Source organism: Gymnoscopelus microlampas (assembly GCF_963454915.1).
Source record: "Gymnoscopelus microlampas genome assembly, chromosome: 2".
Classification (NCBI taxonomy): Eukaryota; Metazoa; Chordata; class Actinopteri; order Myctophiformes; family Myctophidae; genus Gymnoscopelus; species Gymnoscopelus microlampas.
In genome coordinates, this window is record NC_139939.1 from 3636818 (window position 1) to 3657334 (window position 20517).

A 20517-nucleotide genomic window follows, 5' to 3' on the forward strand; every position below is an offset into this window, starting at 1 on the left:
AAACCATCCAGCGTGACAATACAATGTATATATAAAGTGCTTTGAGGGAGAGGCATAACTGATCCTTACTTCACAGGGTCCATCAGTTGAAGAATAATTGTTACCAAGACGTCTTGGCGGTAATAAAGCAGTACCAAGCTCTGTTGGTGACTAACCTGAGTAATCAACTAACCGTATTACAGCAACATCAAGGAACTGAACTGGTGGCGTTTGGTCTTTTTCTATGAGTCATGTTCCACTTGGGGTATGTGAGGTGAACGGTGTAATCACTCGCCATGAGATACATCATGCTGGCATAGGTGTCCTCTTTTGGGGGGAGCACGGTGGCGCAGTTGGTAGTGCTGTCGCCTCACAGCTAGAAGGTCCTGGGTTCGATTCCCGCAGTTGATGCTGTGGGCGTGTCCTCTCCTCCGAGTCATCAGTGCCCACCCCCTAGGTGGGGTTGGCGAAGGGGCCTTTCTGTGTGGAGTTTGCATGTTCTCCCCGTGTCTCCTAGGGTAGGTACCCTCACAAAAACATGTAGTAATCCTGGTCACAATACTGCCTCCCCCTGGATAAAAAAGGTGTCATCTTTTGGGAAGGTCAATACAGGCATGGCTCCAATGGCATGTGCAGATGGTTTCACAGACGGCAGGGCTGAGTGGAGTGGTCTTGCCTGAAGAAAGGTGTTGGGGTCTTCTGCAGACTGACACAAACACAAACAGAAAAAACAAAAAAATATCACAAAAAATGTATGCGTTGCATTCTGAATCTTATAGTCAAATATGAAAATTGCCATATATGCACATTTCTTACCTCAAGGATGTGAGCAGAGCATGTATGTCCTAACTTCATGTGGTGGAGACATGTCAGGCGGGCTGCAAAGTTAAAAACATTAATTTACAGCAGCCAGTTATTTAAACAAGCGTATACTTTCATGAGATACTCCGTCAGAAACAGTAATTACTGTACCTTTGTCCAGCTGCTTAAGGTCCCACAGCGGATCACTTTGGGTACAAAGTAGGAGTTCCGTCAATCGAGGATTCGTCAGAGTTCATCCTATGACACAGACAGATAAAGAGAGAGAGCAGGTCAGTTCACATTCCTCCAACGAGGATCTACCGGTGTTCATCCATAACTAGAGAGAGATCACAGAGAGACAACATTTTTGTGCCATCAGGATACAAAAAAATCACAAACACATAACATAAATACAAAATACATACAAACTGGAAAAGGCCACCAGTCATGATTCAAGAGGCATCACATTACATTGTATGCACAGAACTGAGATGGGGCCTGTTTGTTCAGGAGTCCTATAGGGACAAATGATCTTGAAGCCCTAGCCTGCAACATTGGCACTGTGTACCGTCGTCCTGATGGTAAAAGGTGGTATTGACTGTATAACGGGTGCGTTCTATCCCAAGCAATAGCTCTCCCCTTCCTAAGCACCCGGGTCTCATACATTGCTGCTATACTCTCATGTCGTACCCCAGCTATCTTGCTGGATACATTGATGATTTTATGGAGTTTGTTCTTATTAACCAATGATAGTGAGCCATACCAGGAAACAAAACAGAAAGTCAGTGCACTCTCCACGAAGGATCGATGGAAGAGCACCATTACACTTTTTTGCACATTATACTGTCTCAGTCTGTGCATAAAATGCAGCCTCTGCTGACCTTTCTTATAGATGGCATTAGTGTAGGAATTCCATGTCAGCTTGGAATCAATCGTTGTACCCAAATACTTGTATTCGTCAACAGTCGCCACCCCATCCCCATCAATAACTATTTGCTGGTGTGCATCATGAGCACTAGTCCTACAATAAAATATACTTAGTGTTCTTAATATTCAACTGACTGAAGGAAGCACATGCAGGCCTACTTCAAAGGAATACATTTGCTTACATGTTCCAGTTCTCTGAAGCAGGGGTCAATGAGTCAATGAAGGCCCATCTGGGTTGTTATTCAAGGTCCAAGACCTGGGAAACATCCTTCTTGTTGGGTCTGGTCTTAGGCTCTCAGTTGACTCTGCCAGACTGCCAGAAAACATAACAAAAATAAACAATTACAATTTAAAAGTGTAACCTGGCATTACGTTTCTAATAGCAGAAACTGAAGTGTGTCAGATGTTTGTCATTTGTCTGCCAGGTATCAGTGGTGTGTTAACATGAGTAGTAGCTTACTCACTTAGCTCCACTGGCTGCATATCTGTCCTGCAACATTGTAGTGCTCTATGAGGTAAGGGATAAAAGGATAATATACATTAGAAACAATGTTTGGTAATGTCTAGACGCCAATTAGAAATAACTAAGTAATAGTAAAAAAAGGAATTAAACAAATAACCACTGGCAACCACTGGCATAAATGAGGCTAGACAAGACAGTAGCAAAGGGCCTTGCAGTCAAGACAAACAGCCAAATATACAAACAACATAAGCCACAATCTATAATACAAATTACTACTACTACTAATAATAATAGTCTGTTTTCAACCTGGTGTCCCTATTTTGGACAACATTCTCAATAATGGCCAGCCTACACCCTCACAACGTGCCACTGTCTAACCCTACCGCATTAATTGTTGGTACAATGATAATTCGGGACCCCCAGGGGTCCTCGAGGGAGATCCAGGGGGTACCGAGCTAAATGATGGATAGTTAGGAACCAAATTGACCCTTATGGCTTATGGTTAAATTAACATAGATTTTACAATATAAATTGGGGTCCCGGAGATAGAAATGCCATTAAATAGGGGTCCGTAGCCTAATGCATGTCAAACTGGGGGTCCTTGAAATTAAAAGAATCACTGCTAGAGACGTAAAAATCTTCTCTTATGGGACTCCCTAGCTGGCATATCTTTTCAAATGGGGGTCCGCGGGCTTGTGAAAATAGCAGATCTACAAGCTCACAATCGCGAGGCGTTGTGATGTGAGCTTGTAGATCTTCTATTTTCACAATGTGCGCCTATTTCTTAGGTAATATTTGACAATGTGGCCAATGTTTGACCATGTTTTGTAGTATTGTTTGTTGTGTGTCCATTTATATTTTAGAGCAGTGGTTTTCAACCTTTTTCGCATCAAGGACCCCCAAATTGACAAATATTAGCCCTGGGACCCCCATTTGAAAATATATGCCAGGGACTCAACCATTTAGATTTTTTAGGGGGTCCCAATCTACACTGTATCACCATCATCAGTGTTCATTTAACTCTGAGAGTGTACAAATGGAACCAAATGGACCCTAACGGGTCCATTTGGTTCCATTTGTACACTCAGAGTTACAGACATATAAGGGTCAATTTGGTTGCTAACTATTCATTTGCCTGGGGACCCCCTGGAACCCCCTCAAGGACCACTGGTGGTCCCCAGACCACTGGTTGAAAGCCCCTGTTTTAGAGGGATTAAAAAGGTCTTATACGTTCTTAAGTTGTCTCTTTATAAATGTGCAGATACCCTGTATAGTGTATGCACTTACACTGTATGTTGGTTTGTTTACTGTTGAGTGAGAAAAACATTAAGATAATCTTCTTGGGACCCCCAGTTTGGTAACCACTGCCCTAGGCCAGTTTAGCTTTTCTAACCCACAGGGGTGCAACATTTAATTGAATACATTTATTATAAATAATATTCTTATAAAAGCGATTTTCTGAACATCTACAAGATCACAAAGCATGTTGTCAGCTTGTAGATGAACATTTTTTAAACATTTTTTAAACAACACAGTTGTATGACAAACATAAAATATGGCTAAAGTAAAGTAGTAAATAGATGCTTTAAACCAGAGGTCTTCAACGTTTTCCAAAGACCCCTAGCTGAGAGAGAGATGGAGCAGGGACCCCCTCTATATTGTATAAAATTGTATTTCAGATTAAACTTTTTTTTCAACTTGGTCTGCTCTTTTTACCCCCTCTAGACCAAACCTTTTTGCCAAAAATAGCCGATCTACAAGCTCACTGTGAGCTTGTAGATCGGCTATTTTTCTAGATCTGCTATTTTTGGTTACCCTCAGAAAAGGGATGCTAGGGTTCAAGTGGTTAATGTAAAAAATAAATATATAACACACACACAGATTTGGCGGCCCCTGGGTAGTAACTCTGAGGACCCCCTGTTGAAGACCCCTGCTTTAAACATCACTTGGATACAATAATATTGTAATTGTGTGTAAATACGTTTGTACCGAACACTAGTTTCAACATGGCGGAGTCCAGCGGGCCGTGTCTCTGGGGTAAACAAAGAAGGACGAGAGTCCCTCGCTAACTTCGCTAAATAAATCGATGACATAAACTTAAGCAACAAAAGTATGAGGAATATGACAAAAGACAATGTTTGCTAAATATATAGTATATACAGTGAACGTTAACTTACCTTAGCATAACAACTCTGAATGAATGAACGGAGCAGACTAGAGCTGCAGAAAAACAACAAGACCGTTCTTCTCTTCCTGTTTCTTACGCGCGCTTCTCCAGTGATCAACTGCGCATGTGTAGTGCGGTCAGTGTTGCCAGATTCTGTGAGAGAAACAAGCAACCAGGTCTAGGAAAACCAGCCCAAAACCAGCCCAAAAGAAGCGACTATGGGCAACATGAGCACTTTAACACATACATCAGCTATTTGAAAATAGCAGATCTACAAGCTCACAACGCGTTGCGATGCGACGCGTTGTGAGCTTGTAGATCGGCTATTTTCAAATAAAATCTTGCAGGGAAATTATAATGAGCAGATCTGGCAACCCTGAGTGCGGTTTTAGGTTTGGGCGGATACGGAAACGGTGCATGGTATACGCCCCGTATACCATTCAAAGCCCTTTGAATTGTATACAGGATACAGTCATAGAGTTAGGAGGATGCAGTAGACAGACCCTACATCTGATTGGACTGAACAGGAGCGAGGCTTTCCCCATTGATTATAATGAAAATTCAGACAATACAGCCTTACTTAGCAGGACCAAAAGCACACACACAAAACGTGATGTTAGAATACACTTGTGTAAAGTGATGTCCAAAAATAAATACACTTAAAAGGGATATTTCACTTTCAAAAAAACTTTCTGTCATTTTATCATCTACTCAGGCCTTTGTGAACCACCCAGACAGTTTTTAAGTTGCTTGATTCATTATTTAGATATTTGATATTCATTTTATCAGACACGCCCCTTTCCTATACAAACCCATTGTAACTTCAAACTCCATTTTAACCATGTTAGATTAATCAAAAACACCCGTCCTTGGTTCTGGTGACTCATCCTGCCCTCTTAATGCGTGAGGGGGCCGTGTTTTTCCGATTACTTTTTTCATTTATTTTATTTAAATTTTTTATTGTACTTTATTTTTTTAATTTTCAAAAAAAATATTAAAAATACATACCGTATGTCCCTGTGTGAGGAAAGTTATATGGGCGCGTCCGGGCTGAAGAGCTGATAAATAATCTGTTGTCCGATTGTGTCAGCGCCCCCTAGTGGCCAAATTATTCAAGAAGCCCAATAACCCAAATTTTCAGAACCACATGTTTGTGTGTGAGGAAAGTTATATGGACGCGTCCGGGGTGAAGAGCTGATCAATAATACGTTGTCCGTTTGTTTCAGCGCCCCCTAGGGGCCGAGATAATAGTGAAAACCTGTTTGAAAGGAGTAAAAACAAAATTGGACACCTGTTTCTGGGTCAGCGCGTCGCCCCGAACGCGCCCATATAACTCTCCTCGGACACGGCCTTACCATTCTCCTTAATTGGCTAGGGTCAAATGTCAAGTTATTACGCGCAATAAAGCGATATATCTCGAAATCGATGCATTTTTAGAATCCACCTTTCGGATATGTTGTACAGCTCGCCAAGGCGCACGTGTGGATGTCTTGTTTGTCCCGGTATGACACTCCTAAGTTGACCTCCTACACATTCAGAAGGCACATAGAGTCTTATATCTTAAGACCATATCAAAGGACAAAGTCAGAAATAGAAATGTGTCGTAACGGGACAAACAATACATCCAAGTGTGCGTCTCAGCCAGCTCTACAACATATCCAAAAAGTGGACCCTAAGTCCTTATCGTATTCGAGATATTGAGCGAGATAGCGAAGCCGTAACCATAGCCAATTAAGGGATAATTAAATCATGATTTGATATTAGGGTTTGATTATTTCAAATTTTAGCATTATTTTACGTGTAGATTTGGAAAAAAAATATTTCGGAGAAATCACAGGCTTGGAACACCCTAAAACCAACCAAGAAGTGGCCTTTTGAGGCACTTCCTGTTGTCCGAGAAAAAAGAAACTTGCATATTTGGAATCAGCGCCATCACATTAGTCTAAAGCCAGAGTCTCGAAGAAAAATACAATTTCTAAAAATTTAACGAGGGTTGACCTTTGCAGTCTTTTCGCTGACCTTTGAGCTTTATCAGTGTCAGAAAAAATCAGGGCCGGTGCCAAAAAATCCGGCTTACTCTCAATATGGATTGAGAGAAGTTTCGGATTAAAAAAAAATATCTGGAGCGATTAGTTACAGATTTTGTGCTCAACAAAATCAGTTTTTTATACAAAAGTCAACGTCCAATCTTTTTGGTGACCGTTTGTATTTCCCAAGGTCCTAGAAAATCGAGACCTATTCCATTCAATTCAGCGTCTTTTTTTGAGTCTGAAAAGGTGTTTTTTAATTTAAAAATAAAATATTTTTAAAAAATGTGAGAAAAGCTAAACTTTGAACTATTTCAAAAATCTATAACTTCTTATTAAACAATTCTAGACTATTGATGTAACCTACCATTCGACTCAATATCATATAAATAAGAGGGTGGAGGGGTCAAAATAAAATAATAATATGTTTGTGAAAAAAGCTTCAAGTTTACTAAACTTTAACGCTTGTTTAAACCACTTTCTAAGGGTCATACAAAATCGAGACCTAGCCCATTCGATTCAGCGTCCTCTGTTGAGTCTGAAAACGTGTTTTTTAATTTAAAAAAAATATTTTTGAAAATTGTGAGAAAAGCTTAACTTTGAACTATTTCAAAAATCTATAACTTCTTATTGAAAAGTTGTAGACTATTGATGTAACCCACCATTCGACATAACCAGGGTTGACCTTTGCAGTCTTTTTGCTGATCTTTGAGCTTTATCAGTGTCACATGTACATATACATATACGTATATGTTATATTATGCATATAAATAGATAAATACAAACACCAAAATTATCCTCACTTATAATGTTAAGTAAGGATTACTGAAAAAACATTAGTTTAATACAAATCCTCCTCACTTATAATGTTTAGTAAGGATTACTGAAAAGACATAAGTTTAATAAAACACTAAAAGTCATCCTCATGCACTTATAATGTTAAGTAAAGATTACTGAAAAGACATTAGTTTACTTACAAATCCTCCTCACTGTTGTGGTTTCTTTATTATTATTGTTTATTTTACTATTATTTTTTTATGACACTGTCCTGCCTGTATGTTAATTTCTTTTTTTGGTGTGTACTGTACTGTGGGTGGGGGTGGGGGGGGGGGGGGGGGGCTGTAGTGTGTCAAGTTGAAGCCTACAGAGCGTGCTTGATATCACTTACATTTTTTTGTTTTATATTCTTTTTTCTTTTGTCCAATAAGTACCTATAACATTATGCATAAAACTACACAGCGTTACTGCAGAGTTTAAGACTGGTTTTATAGTTCCCAGATTGTAAAGTGTAGCGTGCACTTTTACCAATGTGCACTGTTTGTTAAATGGTTTGAGCGATCTGAAACATGGTCTTTATCTGTGATGTCAGATTGTTGAATTAAATTAATGTAGGGGTGGGAATGAAACTGTAGTGTGCATGTGACCAGTTGAACCCTAACACCCAAACTTCTATTTTTTGTTTTATATCACTTTTTATTTTTATCTCATCTGAAAGTAACATGCATGCACAGCGTTGCCGAGTTTTGTTAAGATGTGATAATGAAATGTTTTATAGTTCCCAGATTTTAAAGTGTAGCTTGCACTTTTACCAAAGCCAATGTGCACTTTGTTAAATGGTTGGTTTGATCTGAAACATGTTTGTTTGATCTGAAACATGTTATTTCTATGTGATGAAGTCGCATTAGATTGACAGTTGAATTAAATAAAACAATTCTTAAATTGAGAATCTGTTCCAACTGGTCTTACTCTTAAAATAAGGAAAAATAATCTTGTGCCTCCGCTGGGATATGATGCAAACCACTGTTGTAGCTTGTTACTGGTTAAGTATTGCTCAAAAATGGATTAAATTCCCTATTAAGAAAATGCAAGTTACATTTCCCTAAAATGAGAAAATAAAATCTTGTTTGAAACATGTTTGACAAGCAAAAATGTTCTTTGACAAGCACATTTTTCTTTTTGGACAAAATATAAGACTAATATGCTAGGATCGAGGATTTTTTTACTTTCTTAAAATCCAATTTTTGCAGTGCTGACGTCTACTTTTTGTTTGCACCCAGACAGTTTTTGAGCGAAATACCCCTTTAAACCCCCATGCATCTTCCACCAGAGGAGAAATGGGAGCATATAGAGGACAGTCCTCATAAAGAGCAGCTTGAACGTGAAACACAATAAAACACAATCTAATGAATCAAATCAAAGAATGAAAACAAACACGTACCAAGTCTGTGTAACTTGATGACCGGGACCAGCATGGCTCTCTGCATCATCGCTGCTACAACTCCGCTGTTTGACTTTTAACCCTGTAAGGCCGGGAAGGAAACGCATGTGTGTCATTTTAAGGTATCTTTGGGCTATTCAAAAATAGCAGATCTACGAAAGATCTACAAAAATAGCAGATCTGCGAGTGCCGCGCTATGAGCTTGTAGATCTGCAATTTTTGTTAGAAAAACCGTGTCCCTGGAACAAAATATTTTTAGATTGGAGGGGGTCCGTGGAAAAATACATATTATTTTGGGGGTCCTTGACACAAAAAGTTTGAAAAGCATTGATAATAATAATGAGCAACATAAGTATAAAAAAAATATGAAAAAAAACTTTCGGAAAAAAAACTGTTAGGATTTACAAGACATTTGTAAAATGTTTATTTTTTATTTTTGAGTGAATTTGTAAAAAGATTTGAGTTAAAAACTTTTGCTTTAAAAATAGTATGTATATATATATATTCCACCTAAAGATTTGCACACATTTTCACAATTCAAAAAAGAAATAGCAGATCTACAAGCTCATAGCGCGGCACTCTGTGCCGCGCTATGAGCTTGTAGATCTGCTATTTTTATATAGCCAAAGATATCTTTAAAATGACACAGATGCGTTCCCGGTCTTAAAGGGTTAAACTCTCCTCTTAAACAAACACTCCAAGAGATGAAGGTTTCTCAATTCTATAACAGGCGGACCGACAGCTTGATCACCACCAACTCTCTCCGTAAGCGTCTGAGCGTTATGCCCTCATTGTCCTGCCTGCACCTCGTCCACCCCAGTGGTGTAATCATTAAGTACATTTACTCAAGTACTGTACTTAAGTAAAATGGTCAGAGGCAAATATTGTACTAAACTAAAATGATTATTATTATATAATGATGTAACACTTTAGTTACTAGTTACATTGCAGATATTATTACATTATAAAACTTACATAAACCACTTAATTTGATAAGTAGGCTATTTGAAAATAGCTGATCTACAAGCTCACAACGCGTCACATCACGACGCGTTGTGAGCTTGTAGATCGGCTATTTTCAAACATTTTAGTACTTTTGCTTTTGGTACTTTATGTACATTTTGATACCAATACTTTTGTGCTTTTACTCAAGTAAATTTAGAATTCCGGACTTTTGCTTGTAACGGACTACTTCTACATTGCAGTATTGATACTTTTACTTAAGTAAAACATTTGAGTACTCATCCCACCACTGCTCCACCCACTGCAGTGTCCATACACAGCCATTAGCGGCGGTGTGAAAACTGACACCCCCGCACAGACAGCTGCTTGCACAATAGGCTCTATTCACAGCAGCCATATTATGAAGACATTCACAGGTGTTACCAATGATACTAATGCAGGCTCTGTTCCATTTAGTGTAGCACAGTGACCCCCATAACTCTGAGAGCTGTACAAATTGAACCAAATGGACCGTTACGGGTCCATTTGGTTTTCCATTTGTACACTCTCAGAGTTACACACCCGTAAGAAGTGTTTCCAGTGGGCCAACATGCACAATATCAGCACCCTGACTCTGTTTGACCAGAATGGAACAGAGCCTTCATTAGTAGCATTGGTAACACCTGTGAATTTCTTCATATGACACGCTCCCCTTTCTTCACCCCATAGCATTCAATGAATCGTTGCACCATATTTCCCCCTACCGAGGCCCTTTACAGCAGTGGTTCTCAACCTGTGGTCAAAGTGACCATTTAAGGACTTGTAAGACCTTTTTAATACCTAAAACAAAAACATTAAGAATGAAAAATGAATGAAAAAAAGGCAATACTGCATCAAAAGTAACCAACAACATATTATTGAAACTGGGACGAACATGGGACAAACAAAAATATAAGAAAAAAAAATAGCATCTGATCTGCTATTTTCTGTGGAACCGAAAATGTAATGCCTCAGCTCCTACATTCCAAGTGCTTGTCAGGGTGGGGGATCCTCAGTTCAAATATATATGTATGATTTAAAATATTACTGTGGGGGGTCACGGCCTGAAAAGGTTCAGAACCACTGCTTAACAGTACTTCCTTTTTTTGTTGCTGTCTTAATAACTCTCAACCATGTATACTCTATAGCAGGGGTCTTCAATGCCTTTTTTGTTTGTTTTTTCAGACCAAGGACCCCTTTGCTGAGAGAGATGAAGCCGGGTTCCCCACTACACACTGTATCAAGTTGTGTTGCAGAGTAAACTGTTCACATTTCATAGATAGCTTCATAGAATTGTTTAACAGCATCATCAGCGTTGTGTAAATGAATGTTTTGTTGGTTTTGTTTGTTTGTTTACACATTATATTTTGTATTAATATATTTTGTGATTTGTGATCATGTATATTTTCAGACTTTTAACCACTTACACCCTCAATACGTCAATTTGACCATTGGCCCTATGGTCCCGGGTGCGCACCCCGGGGCCACATGGCAGATGTTGTGATAGTGTGAACGTAGCGTACGTTTTTTAAGTATTTTATTGAATTTCCACATTAAATACATTTTTAAATACATAAGTCGTAAGTCAAGGCTTGGCAATACATATTATTTAAGTGCATGACAAGGTAATAACAATCCTATATTTCATAAACATTGCATGGCAATATCAAAAACATACATTTCATCGACCCTTCAAAACATTACATGGAAATCACATCACTATATATTTCGTAAGGCTTTACGTGGTATCACACTGGTCACCCGATAAAGTCCAACGAAACATACCGTATATTTCACAGACCCCATCCTTTTTAATTCTGTTTTCACTTGCCTAAAAACAGTGATTGTATTTATAACTGTGTTATGGTCTATTGTCATTTTGGACCGGGTCTTCCATATTTTAAAAACAGTGACACAAATACACAACCAGAACTAGAAAAAGGGCTCCTCGGAGCACAGGTCTCCGCCAGGTCAGGTAGGCTATTGTGGCCTCCTGGTGGCGCTATAATAGGCCAACGTGAAAAGGGTGCCATTTCTTCTTAGGCCTTGCACGACAATCGGACACTGACTGCATTCATGATTTGAGGCATTTTGTTAAAAACATTTGACGCTAAATTAGACCTGCTGGTGGCGCTATAACAAGCCAATGTTAAAAGGGTGGCATTTGTTCCTCAATTTAGTGTGAATGTGCGTGCAATCGGACGGTGCATTCATGATTTGCAGAATTTTGTTCAAAAGCCAATAATGCAAACTTTAGATGTCAATTTTAGCTAATCAGTATGGAATATAAAAAATCAAACACATCTGTCGTGATCACATGACTATAGTGACCTCTAGGGAGTGTGCATACAAAGGTTTACACAGATCGGTGCAGTTATAGGTAAAAACACAAATCGGTCTGTTATAGCGCCACCATGAGGCTGATTTGAAAAAAATCAAATGGTAGATTGGGTATAATACCCTAAAAGTATCTTTCATGTCAAAGCACTCACATGTTTCCTTCAGAGCTTTATTTGCTCTGTCCAAATTAAAGGGAGTTGTTGGTATCCTGTCCTTAATATCTGTTATTGAATTAAAATCACCGGACAGAATTGTACCGTGACCTCCACACAATACTTCTCTAAATTTAAAAAAAAAGTATCTTATCGCAGCGTTGCGGGGTTGTATATACATTGATGAGACGCACCTTCAACTTCCGTACAATACAGTCTAAAACAAGAAGTCGGCCTGGTATTAATTCTCGTTTTCTTTGAATTATCAGACCTCCCATGGGAGGTCAGGACTCTCTTACACTTTTAACATCGTCCAGTGAGTTAAGCCGCAGCTCTTGTGTGAAAATAATATCTGCTCTAATATTTTTCAACACATGTCATTTCTCCCGTCTAGGGCTTGCTTGCTGTATTCCTCTGACATTAATAGTCGCAATATTAAAAGTCATCATGGCAAATAGTAGGCCTACAGCTAGCAAGCAAAACATCACGGTATAGACTTTAAAAGGCCTTTTCTGTCCCTGGCTTCTACTCTTTTTACCAAGGTGTTGATCAGGGGAGGATTGTACCTTAGCGTACCGTTCCCTGTAACGCATCACCGTACCACCGCTGTGGTACATCACCGTACCACAGCGCCCCCATGAGGCACATAAGTACCATTACTGTTGAATGAAGTGGCCAATGTGAATGCTGGCCATATTAGTGCGGATACAAGCGCCAAATTTTCCACAAAGTTTATTCTGGACCTACTTTTTCACAAAAGCCTGTTAGCCAGCCAAAAAAAAACAATATGGCTGCCATTTTCCAAAATGGCTGGCGGCGAAAGACATGCTATGTGGTTTTTGACCTGGAATGTGATTGGATTATCCAATTTTGATTATTTTGGCAACAGAATATAGGTTTGACTCCCCCCCCCGCCCCTCCCCCCGTTAGCCATGCCAAAAAATGTTGGGGTCCTTTTCTGCCTTTATTGATAGGATAGTAGGCTGACAGGAAATGGGGAGAGAGATGGGGGGGTGACATATAGCAAAGGTCATCGGGATCGGGAGTTGAACCTGCGGCACGCTGTCAAGCTGGATTACCCATAGATATAAACACTAGATGACTCACCCGCGCTGCTGGCCAATGGAGTACGACGTTGCCACATGGCGGCCATCTTGCGACAGTCAGCTCGCTCATTCATAACATTATGTCCGGTACATGTACTATTGAAATAACCATAGCGTGCTCAATTTTCAAACGGTTTGGTGTGTTGTAAACACCAAAGACAGTTATGATACTGCATACTTAATGTTATTTTCATATAAAATCCATGATTATAATTATAAGTATGCAGTATCATAACTACATCTTTGGTGTTTACAACCCACCAAACCGTTTGAAAATCGGATGAAAGTTGCGCACGCTATCGTTATTTCAATAGTGCATGCACCATAGACATAATGTTATGAATGACTGTCGCAAGATAGCCTTTCTTATATATATCTATGGGATTACCAGCATAATGTGGTATGCGCCTGGACCGCTAGGCCAGCGGATGCCAATATTTAGAAAATATTGGCAAAATATTATCATGCGAAAACACGCATGCACGCACGCACGCACACACGCACGCACGCACAAGCTTTGCTGCTATTCATCCCAAAGGTTTATACAAAGTGAACCCTAACCCGAACCCATTGATACATGTATGCCATTTGTTTCAAATGTTTTTCCTAAGCTAACCTTTCCTACGTGGATGTTAACTTATTTTTTACAGCAAATACAATTTGTATGGCTTTGTAAGATTCAATAAGTTGCTATGTAACACTGCTCTGTTAACACATTTCTCTATTCCCATTTAATTGTACCTATGTTTTATTTTGTTTTTTTTTATAGTTTTGTTCCACTTTTGCTTTGGCAATATAAAGATAATGTGTTCTCATGCCAGTAAAGCCCCTTTGCATTGAATTGATTTGAATTGAGAGACAGAGAGACCCCTTTGATCAAGCTGATTGTCAGAGAACTGTAAATGACTGAATCAGCTGAAAAGGTTTTTGATCAGGCTGTATTTCAAAGAACTGTAAATGATTGAATCAGAGACAAAGAGAGAGTAGCACATATAAATAGCGCATCATGAACCTCAGTTCAGACATTGAGGGTCGGTTGCACCAAGAAGGATTAAATAAAGCTTAGTTTAGGGTTAATCAAAGATTTGTTGATCTAGGATTTATTTTAATTCGAGTTGTGTTGCACCACTTAATTTTAAGCATTGCTTAACAAATCTGTGATTTAAATCCTTAACCTGTGATTAAAACTTTAAACAGTGATTAAAACGTTAAACAGTGATTATTTCATGGATTAAACTTTGTTGTGTGTCCGCCATCTTGGATTTGCGCTGTAAATAAAAAGGAATACTTCTTCTCTTGAGCCAAATATCATTAGAATTACTTTTTTATTCACTTTTGAGATAATGTGGGCAGGCGTGGCAGTCTCATTACAGTCTCTTTGCTGAATCTGTACCGCCTTTTAAATTCAGCATTATCATAACATTCGACTGGGTTTAGACGGTCCCTTATTTTTCTTTGAGCTACTCTTTCGTTTTCATGAAGCCATCTGATATACTGTATGCTGCCATGTTTACATTTAAACCACCTGTACTGCAAGTTTAGAATTAATCCCTTACTGACATTTAAATTGGAGTTTAAAGTAGTGGTGCAACAGGATTAACATTAATCCAGGTTTACTGTGAAAATAAAAACCAAGATTAAAGGATGGTTTAAAACTAAACCTGGTTAGTGGAAACTAGGTTTAAAGTTTGGTGCAACTGGATTAATAGATAAACCTTGATTTAAACCAGGTTAAAGCTTAATCCCTCTTGGTGCAACCGACCCTGAGGCTTGAGGACTTGACCGAACGGAGGAGCTGTTATAATTACTACAAAACTTTACTTTTGAGAAGCTGTTTAGTTTCTTCCACTCAGCCGTGGTTGGATATCCTACTCAAGATAAGTCAAGTAAGTCAGGCACACTGTCTTGAGTTTTTCCTTTTGTCATTTAAGTGATTGTTTTATATATATATATATATATATATATATATATATATATATATATATATATATATATATATATATATATATATATATATATATATATACATATACATATACATATACATATATGTACATATACATGTATATACACGCCTTGTGTTACAATGTAGTGAATTAATGGCAACATTGTATGCTACCTAAACCGCACTGTCAACTTTTCCTTAACCTGTTATCTTATTGATAAAGGCTGCTCTGTGAACTTGTATTTATTGTATTTAAACCTTGTCGATGTGTCTATAGGCCATAGTAGCTCACACAATAGACAGGTCTCTTTTGTGTCATGCCGGTTTGGCAATATTGCACTTTTTACTCCTCCACAATTATTTGAAAACTTACAGATTACAGATCTTCAAGCTCACAACACCTTGCGATGTGACGCATTGTGGGCTTGTAGATCTGCTACTCTTGAAAGAGTTTGACCAATTGTTAAAACTTTTGAAAAAGGGTATATTTTGATGCCAATACTTTCAAGTAAAATCTTGACTACAGTACTTTTACTTGTAAATTGTTTTTGCTATTTGTACTTTCACTGAAACCAACTGATAAGTATCTGTCCACATTTGCCACATTGATTAGCTTGTTTAGTCTGCCTCCATTTTTCGGTTCAGATACTTCATTCCAATTGTTCTATGTTTGTGGGGTGAATTCCAGCAAGATATTAATGCTTAATGCTGAATAATTGTGGTATGTAATTTAAAATGTCCCTATTATTTAAGAAACAACCATCAAGGGGCACGGTGGCGCTGTCGGTAGCGCTGTCGCCTCACAGCTAGAAGGTCCGGGGTTCGATTCCCGCCAGGGACGCTGTGGGTGCTGGGGGCGTGTCTTCTCCTCCGCGTCATCAGCGCCCATACCCAGGGTGGGGTTGGCGAAAGGGCCTACTCTGTGTGGAGTTTGCATGTTCTCCCCGTGTCTCCTAGGGTGGTTAATACCCTCACAAAAACATGTAGTAATCCTGGTCGCTATACCGCCTCCCCCATGACAGCCGGGGCGCCTGATGGACGGGAAGGGAACTGGTTGGAATAACGTGTTCCTTCCACGCGCTACGTCCAACCAGGGAAACTCCCCCCTGTCAGGTGACAAGAAGGTCAGTTGGCTCTCATGCACTGAAGGAAGCATGAGCTCGGCCCTGGCCTCCCAGGCTGTGGGGGACTGGTGTAGTGCTGGTGTAGGGCTGGTGTAGCGCCCAGGATCACTTAGGAAATTGGCACCGGGTGAAAAAAACGGGTTACAAAAATCGCGGGATAAAAATTATATAAAAAAAAAAAAAAAGAAACAGCCATCAATAACGATAACTGCATTATCTACAGTTGGGTTCTACCTCGACCTACTTCAGATTACATTTTAAAGGGTCTACACCATGAATTTTAACTTTTTCTTAATTTTTGTGTGTTTTTGGTCTCCCCCACCTCTCTTCTGTTCCAACAAATACCCGACTTCGAGCATGCAGGCTTTCATAGGCTATCTGTGGTTTTTATGTAAATTGGTCTGAAAACAGTCCGTCAGATTTGTTCCCCCACCCTACGTCACGTCTGGGAACAATTCCTCCCGTTTTTCAGTTCTAACCAAAAAAATAAAATCTAAAAAAAAAAAAAAACTAATAATTAATAATTAATAATTTTTTTTTATTTTTTTTTTTTTTTTTTTTTTAACTTTTTCCACACAGAACCAGGACATAACATGCATACAAACTGGCTCAATAGCGCCCCGTGCCAAACAGGACAATGTGGTATTGCAGGTGAAAGTGCTTTATAAGCCATATCTGAGGCTTGATTTAGGCTCAAACCTTTTGAAAAACGTTTGAGGGACATAAACAATATGATATCAAATATTATTATTATTTTTTAAATTCATGGTGTAGCTCCTTTAAAGTGACACTTGTATTGTATTAACCACTTTAAATGTGGTGTCCCTATTTCGGACATGTCATTGTAGAGACGGACATTTTCAAACATTTTCATAATATTTCAAAAATGTCCAAAATGTTCAAAGACATTTAGATTAACAAGCTCACAAGCCTTGGGATGAGAAACGTTGATTGGCTATTCACTGTACACTGAAGTAGAAGGACTTAAGTGGTTAAAGGGAGAATGTCTCATTTTAGAATGAAACCATTGTGTTTTTCTTGTGATGTCTGCAGGTTAAGTGAGACGTAAAGGACAGCAACAACCACTAGACTTTGAAGCAGGTGACAGAGGAGTGTTTCGCTATGGGAGAGCCCTGCACCAACTTTGCACTCCCTCCAAAGGAAGCACCAGTATCCCAGAACCAAGAAAAGATGTCCTCCTCACCGGCCTCCATCAACGGCCCAGTCAAATATGGGGAGCTCATTGTCCTGGGGTATGAAACATTCATTTATTAATATTCATTGAATAGGCTCTATGCTCAGCAACCATATTGGAAAGAAAAAAAGAAAACAAAAACATTATTAAAAACATTAAAATTAAGAAGAAAAGAATAACCTCCTAATGAAGCTATCGAGATTCTTATTTTGTCAGTTGTGGGCTTCAAACTAATTACAAGTCTTGAATAGAATAAAAGTTAACTGACTCCAATCATGCTGCTGGTTGCAGGTGACAATTGTGGTGTTGCTTTGATCAAAGTTAGACTACTCAAGCACACACGCACGCACGCACGCACGCACGCACGCACGCACGCACGCACGCACGCACACACACACACACACACACACACACACACACACTCACACACACACACACACACACACACACACACACACACACACACACACACACACACACAAAGCAAGTTCATTGAAGAAATGCCGTAATCATGTTTTTCTCTGACAGAGTTGGTTTTACATGCATTGCTGTCAGGCGGAAATCATCCTTGTTTACAGCATTTTTTTGTAAATGAATGCCCTACATTGTCGTACAAAAGTCAGTGTCGCACAAAAGTAGAGACATTCGCTGATCTACAAGCTCACAAGGTGTCACAATGTGGCATTGTGAGCTTGTTGATTGGCTGTTTTTGCTATTTTGTAAAATGTTTGAAAGGGACAGTGTATTGACAAGAGCTTGTGACTAATAATAACTATAGGTTATTTTTCACATTTACTGAAAAATAATGGTTTTGGAGTTATATCAGGTTATATCAGGTTGCCAAACGACGGTGCCGATATTGTAGTTTGAATAGGAATTGTGTAGTGTAGAGACATTTAGTTCAAAGGCAAGAGGCAGGGATCTTAAGTGGTTAAAAGTGTGCAGAATCATATCAAAGAAGAAGTGTTGTCAGTGAAAATAAAAAAAGGGGGATTTGTGTAACTGTTGGCAGACATAGTCACACAGGCCAAACACAAAGGGTCATAATTTATGACTCTGTTATTTCTCCATGTTCAGAGTGACATGTAATAAAAGTAAAAGACAAAATGTTACACATAACATAAACTCGTGAGTAAAGCATTTCTATAAAAAATAATAGAAAAATAAATATTACTGCACTGTCCACTCGTTACTTATGATTCTAAAGATCTGAATAGAAATGAAGCTTGTGGCAAACTTGCTTTATTAACCACAGTGTTCCCACCACTGTTTCATCTTCTCTTCACAGGTACAATGGTAAAAGCCCCTTCGCTTTGTGTCAAAGACCCAAGGCCAGCGGTGTGAAACCGGTGTGCCGCATCATCTGCCAGAGGAGGACGCCCTACGCCGCACGCATCTACGGCGCCGCCTTTGACTCCTCCCGCGAATTTTCCGCAATAGGCCAATAGAACAATTTATAAACACAAGGCCCCGCAGTTAGGAATACATTGGGCCTTGGACCGCAGTGTTGCTGACATGTCAGGGCCCAATTGGTTCTTAACTGTCAAGAACTTAGCTGGGGACCCCCTGGAAGCCCCTCAAGGACCACTGGGGGTCTCAGGATCCCACTTTGAGAACCACTGCAATAGGAGAGAGCTTTGTTTTACTTTTTACTTTTTTTTAGTGGCCTAATGGGTGAAGCAGATGATGGTTATTATAAGCTTTTTGATTTTCATAACTTGAATACTTTCAAAGAATTAGAGCAATGTGTTCTACTTTTTCTCTAAACGAATCTGTTGACTTTCTTCAACACACATACAATACAATACACACATGTAACGTGTTTGAATGAAACAATATTGTTGTGACTGTAATAGATAATATATACACAAACATGAAGATTTGTCTGTGGAGCTCTTGACCTGAAACATATAGGATTTATGTTTGTGTGATAATGTTTGTATTTTCTTCTTTTTTAAATAAAATAAAAAGCTTATCGAAGATATGAATGACCTCTTCTGTTGCCCTTAAATCCATGGTGGTGATTAGACACATAAAGTGATTCTGTTTTCATTTCAAGGACCCTCAGTTTACTATGCATTAGGCCACAGACCCCCATAACTCTGAGATTTTACAAATGGAACCAAATGGACCCGATCATTTAGCTACTGGTTACCCCTTGGAAGGAACCCCCTTCAAGGACCCCTGGGGGTCCCCAGACCCCACTTTGAGAACCACATACATGAGTTAAGCTGATGAAGGTCTAATAGACCGAGACGTTGTTATATTCCGATTAAACCGTTTTTTCTTGCATTTGAAGATGGGAGTTTTTTCTTTCAGAACCACAGAGATGGGATATGAGAGTTTATAAGTTTTACTTCATCTCACTCCTTTTCGGATTATGTTTAGATGACTTTCTTTATTTCTTTTCCACTTGTTTCTTTTTTGGCATATTTTAATCTGGTATTCATTGGAACTGTTTTCTTTGTGACCGAAAGTGCAAAAGAAAATAATTCTGTTTTGTATTAACATATTCGAAATAAACATGACAAACAAATAAACAGACATAACAAACCAGACTGGATTAAGTTTGCTCTATAACCTCTAACTATAACATCTTCAATTATTATTCATAATATAAAATTAGTTGTTAAGCTATGTGCTGAGTGTTATCATTACTACCTCCTCTGTGTCTCTCACTGGATAATGTCCTGTTTGAAACAGTTTTGGCCTCATTAAGAGCAAAGTTGTACTGTCACTCAATAAACGTTGTCAGGAAAATACATTTCTGAAAACAATTACTAAAGGTAAAATTAGCTGCGTCTAGCGTACCAATGACAGGAACATATCTGTAACCTTATCTGCTGTAACCTTCCTCTCTTCAATGAGAAATTTCGAAAAGAAAATTGTAAACTAAAATGTGAACTTGAAGAGGGGATGTGCAATGAGCATACAGCATTGTATCAACATCATACGCTGAATACTGATATAACAATACAGGAGGTTCAAGATGCAATAGACAGAGCCAGATTAAAAAGGCAGTGGGTGTGGAGGAACTCCCAAATGAGGTGCTTAAATCCCCTCATATGTTGACTGTATTTCACTCTCTATGT

At 38.9% G+C, this 20517-nt stretch overlaps 1 protein-coding gene and 1 long non-coding RNA gene across 2 annotated transcripts in view; both read right to left on the reverse strand.

The window, feature by feature from the left end:
• LOC311058470 overlaps window positions 1-4426 on the reverse strand; it is a 4813-nt gene extending 387 nt beyond the window's left edge. The window contains exons 1-6 of the long non-coding RNA XR_014602059.1: window positions 4348-4426; window positions 2172-2215; window positions 1890-2020; window positions 952-1038; window positions 796-857; window positions 1-685 (exon numbers count right to left, since the gene is read on the reverse strand). The exon at window positions 1-685 is cut by the window's left edge and continues 387 nt beyond it. This is a non-coding gene — a long non-coding RNA (uncharacterized lncRNA). The remainder of the gene's footprint in view (window positions 686-795; window positions 858-951; window positions 1039-1889; window positions 2021-2171; window positions 2216-4347) is intronic.
• LOC311035518 (uncharacterized protein) overlaps window positions 1-9392 on the reverse strand; it is a gene marked incomplete at its 3' end in the record, with an annotated part of 32224 nt that extends 22832 nt beyond the window's left edge. The window contains exons 1-2 of the mRNA XM_084043786.1: window positions 9260-9392; window positions 8583-8664 (exon numbers count right to left, since the gene is read on the reverse strand). Coding sequence (XP_083899912.1) covers window positions 8583-8631 — 49 coding nt within the window. The 5' untranslated portion in view covers window positions 8632-8664; window positions 9260-9392. The remainder of the gene's footprint in view (window positions 1-8582; window positions 8665-9259) is intronic.
• Between the last annotated feature and the right edge of the window lie 11125 nt (window positions 9393-20517).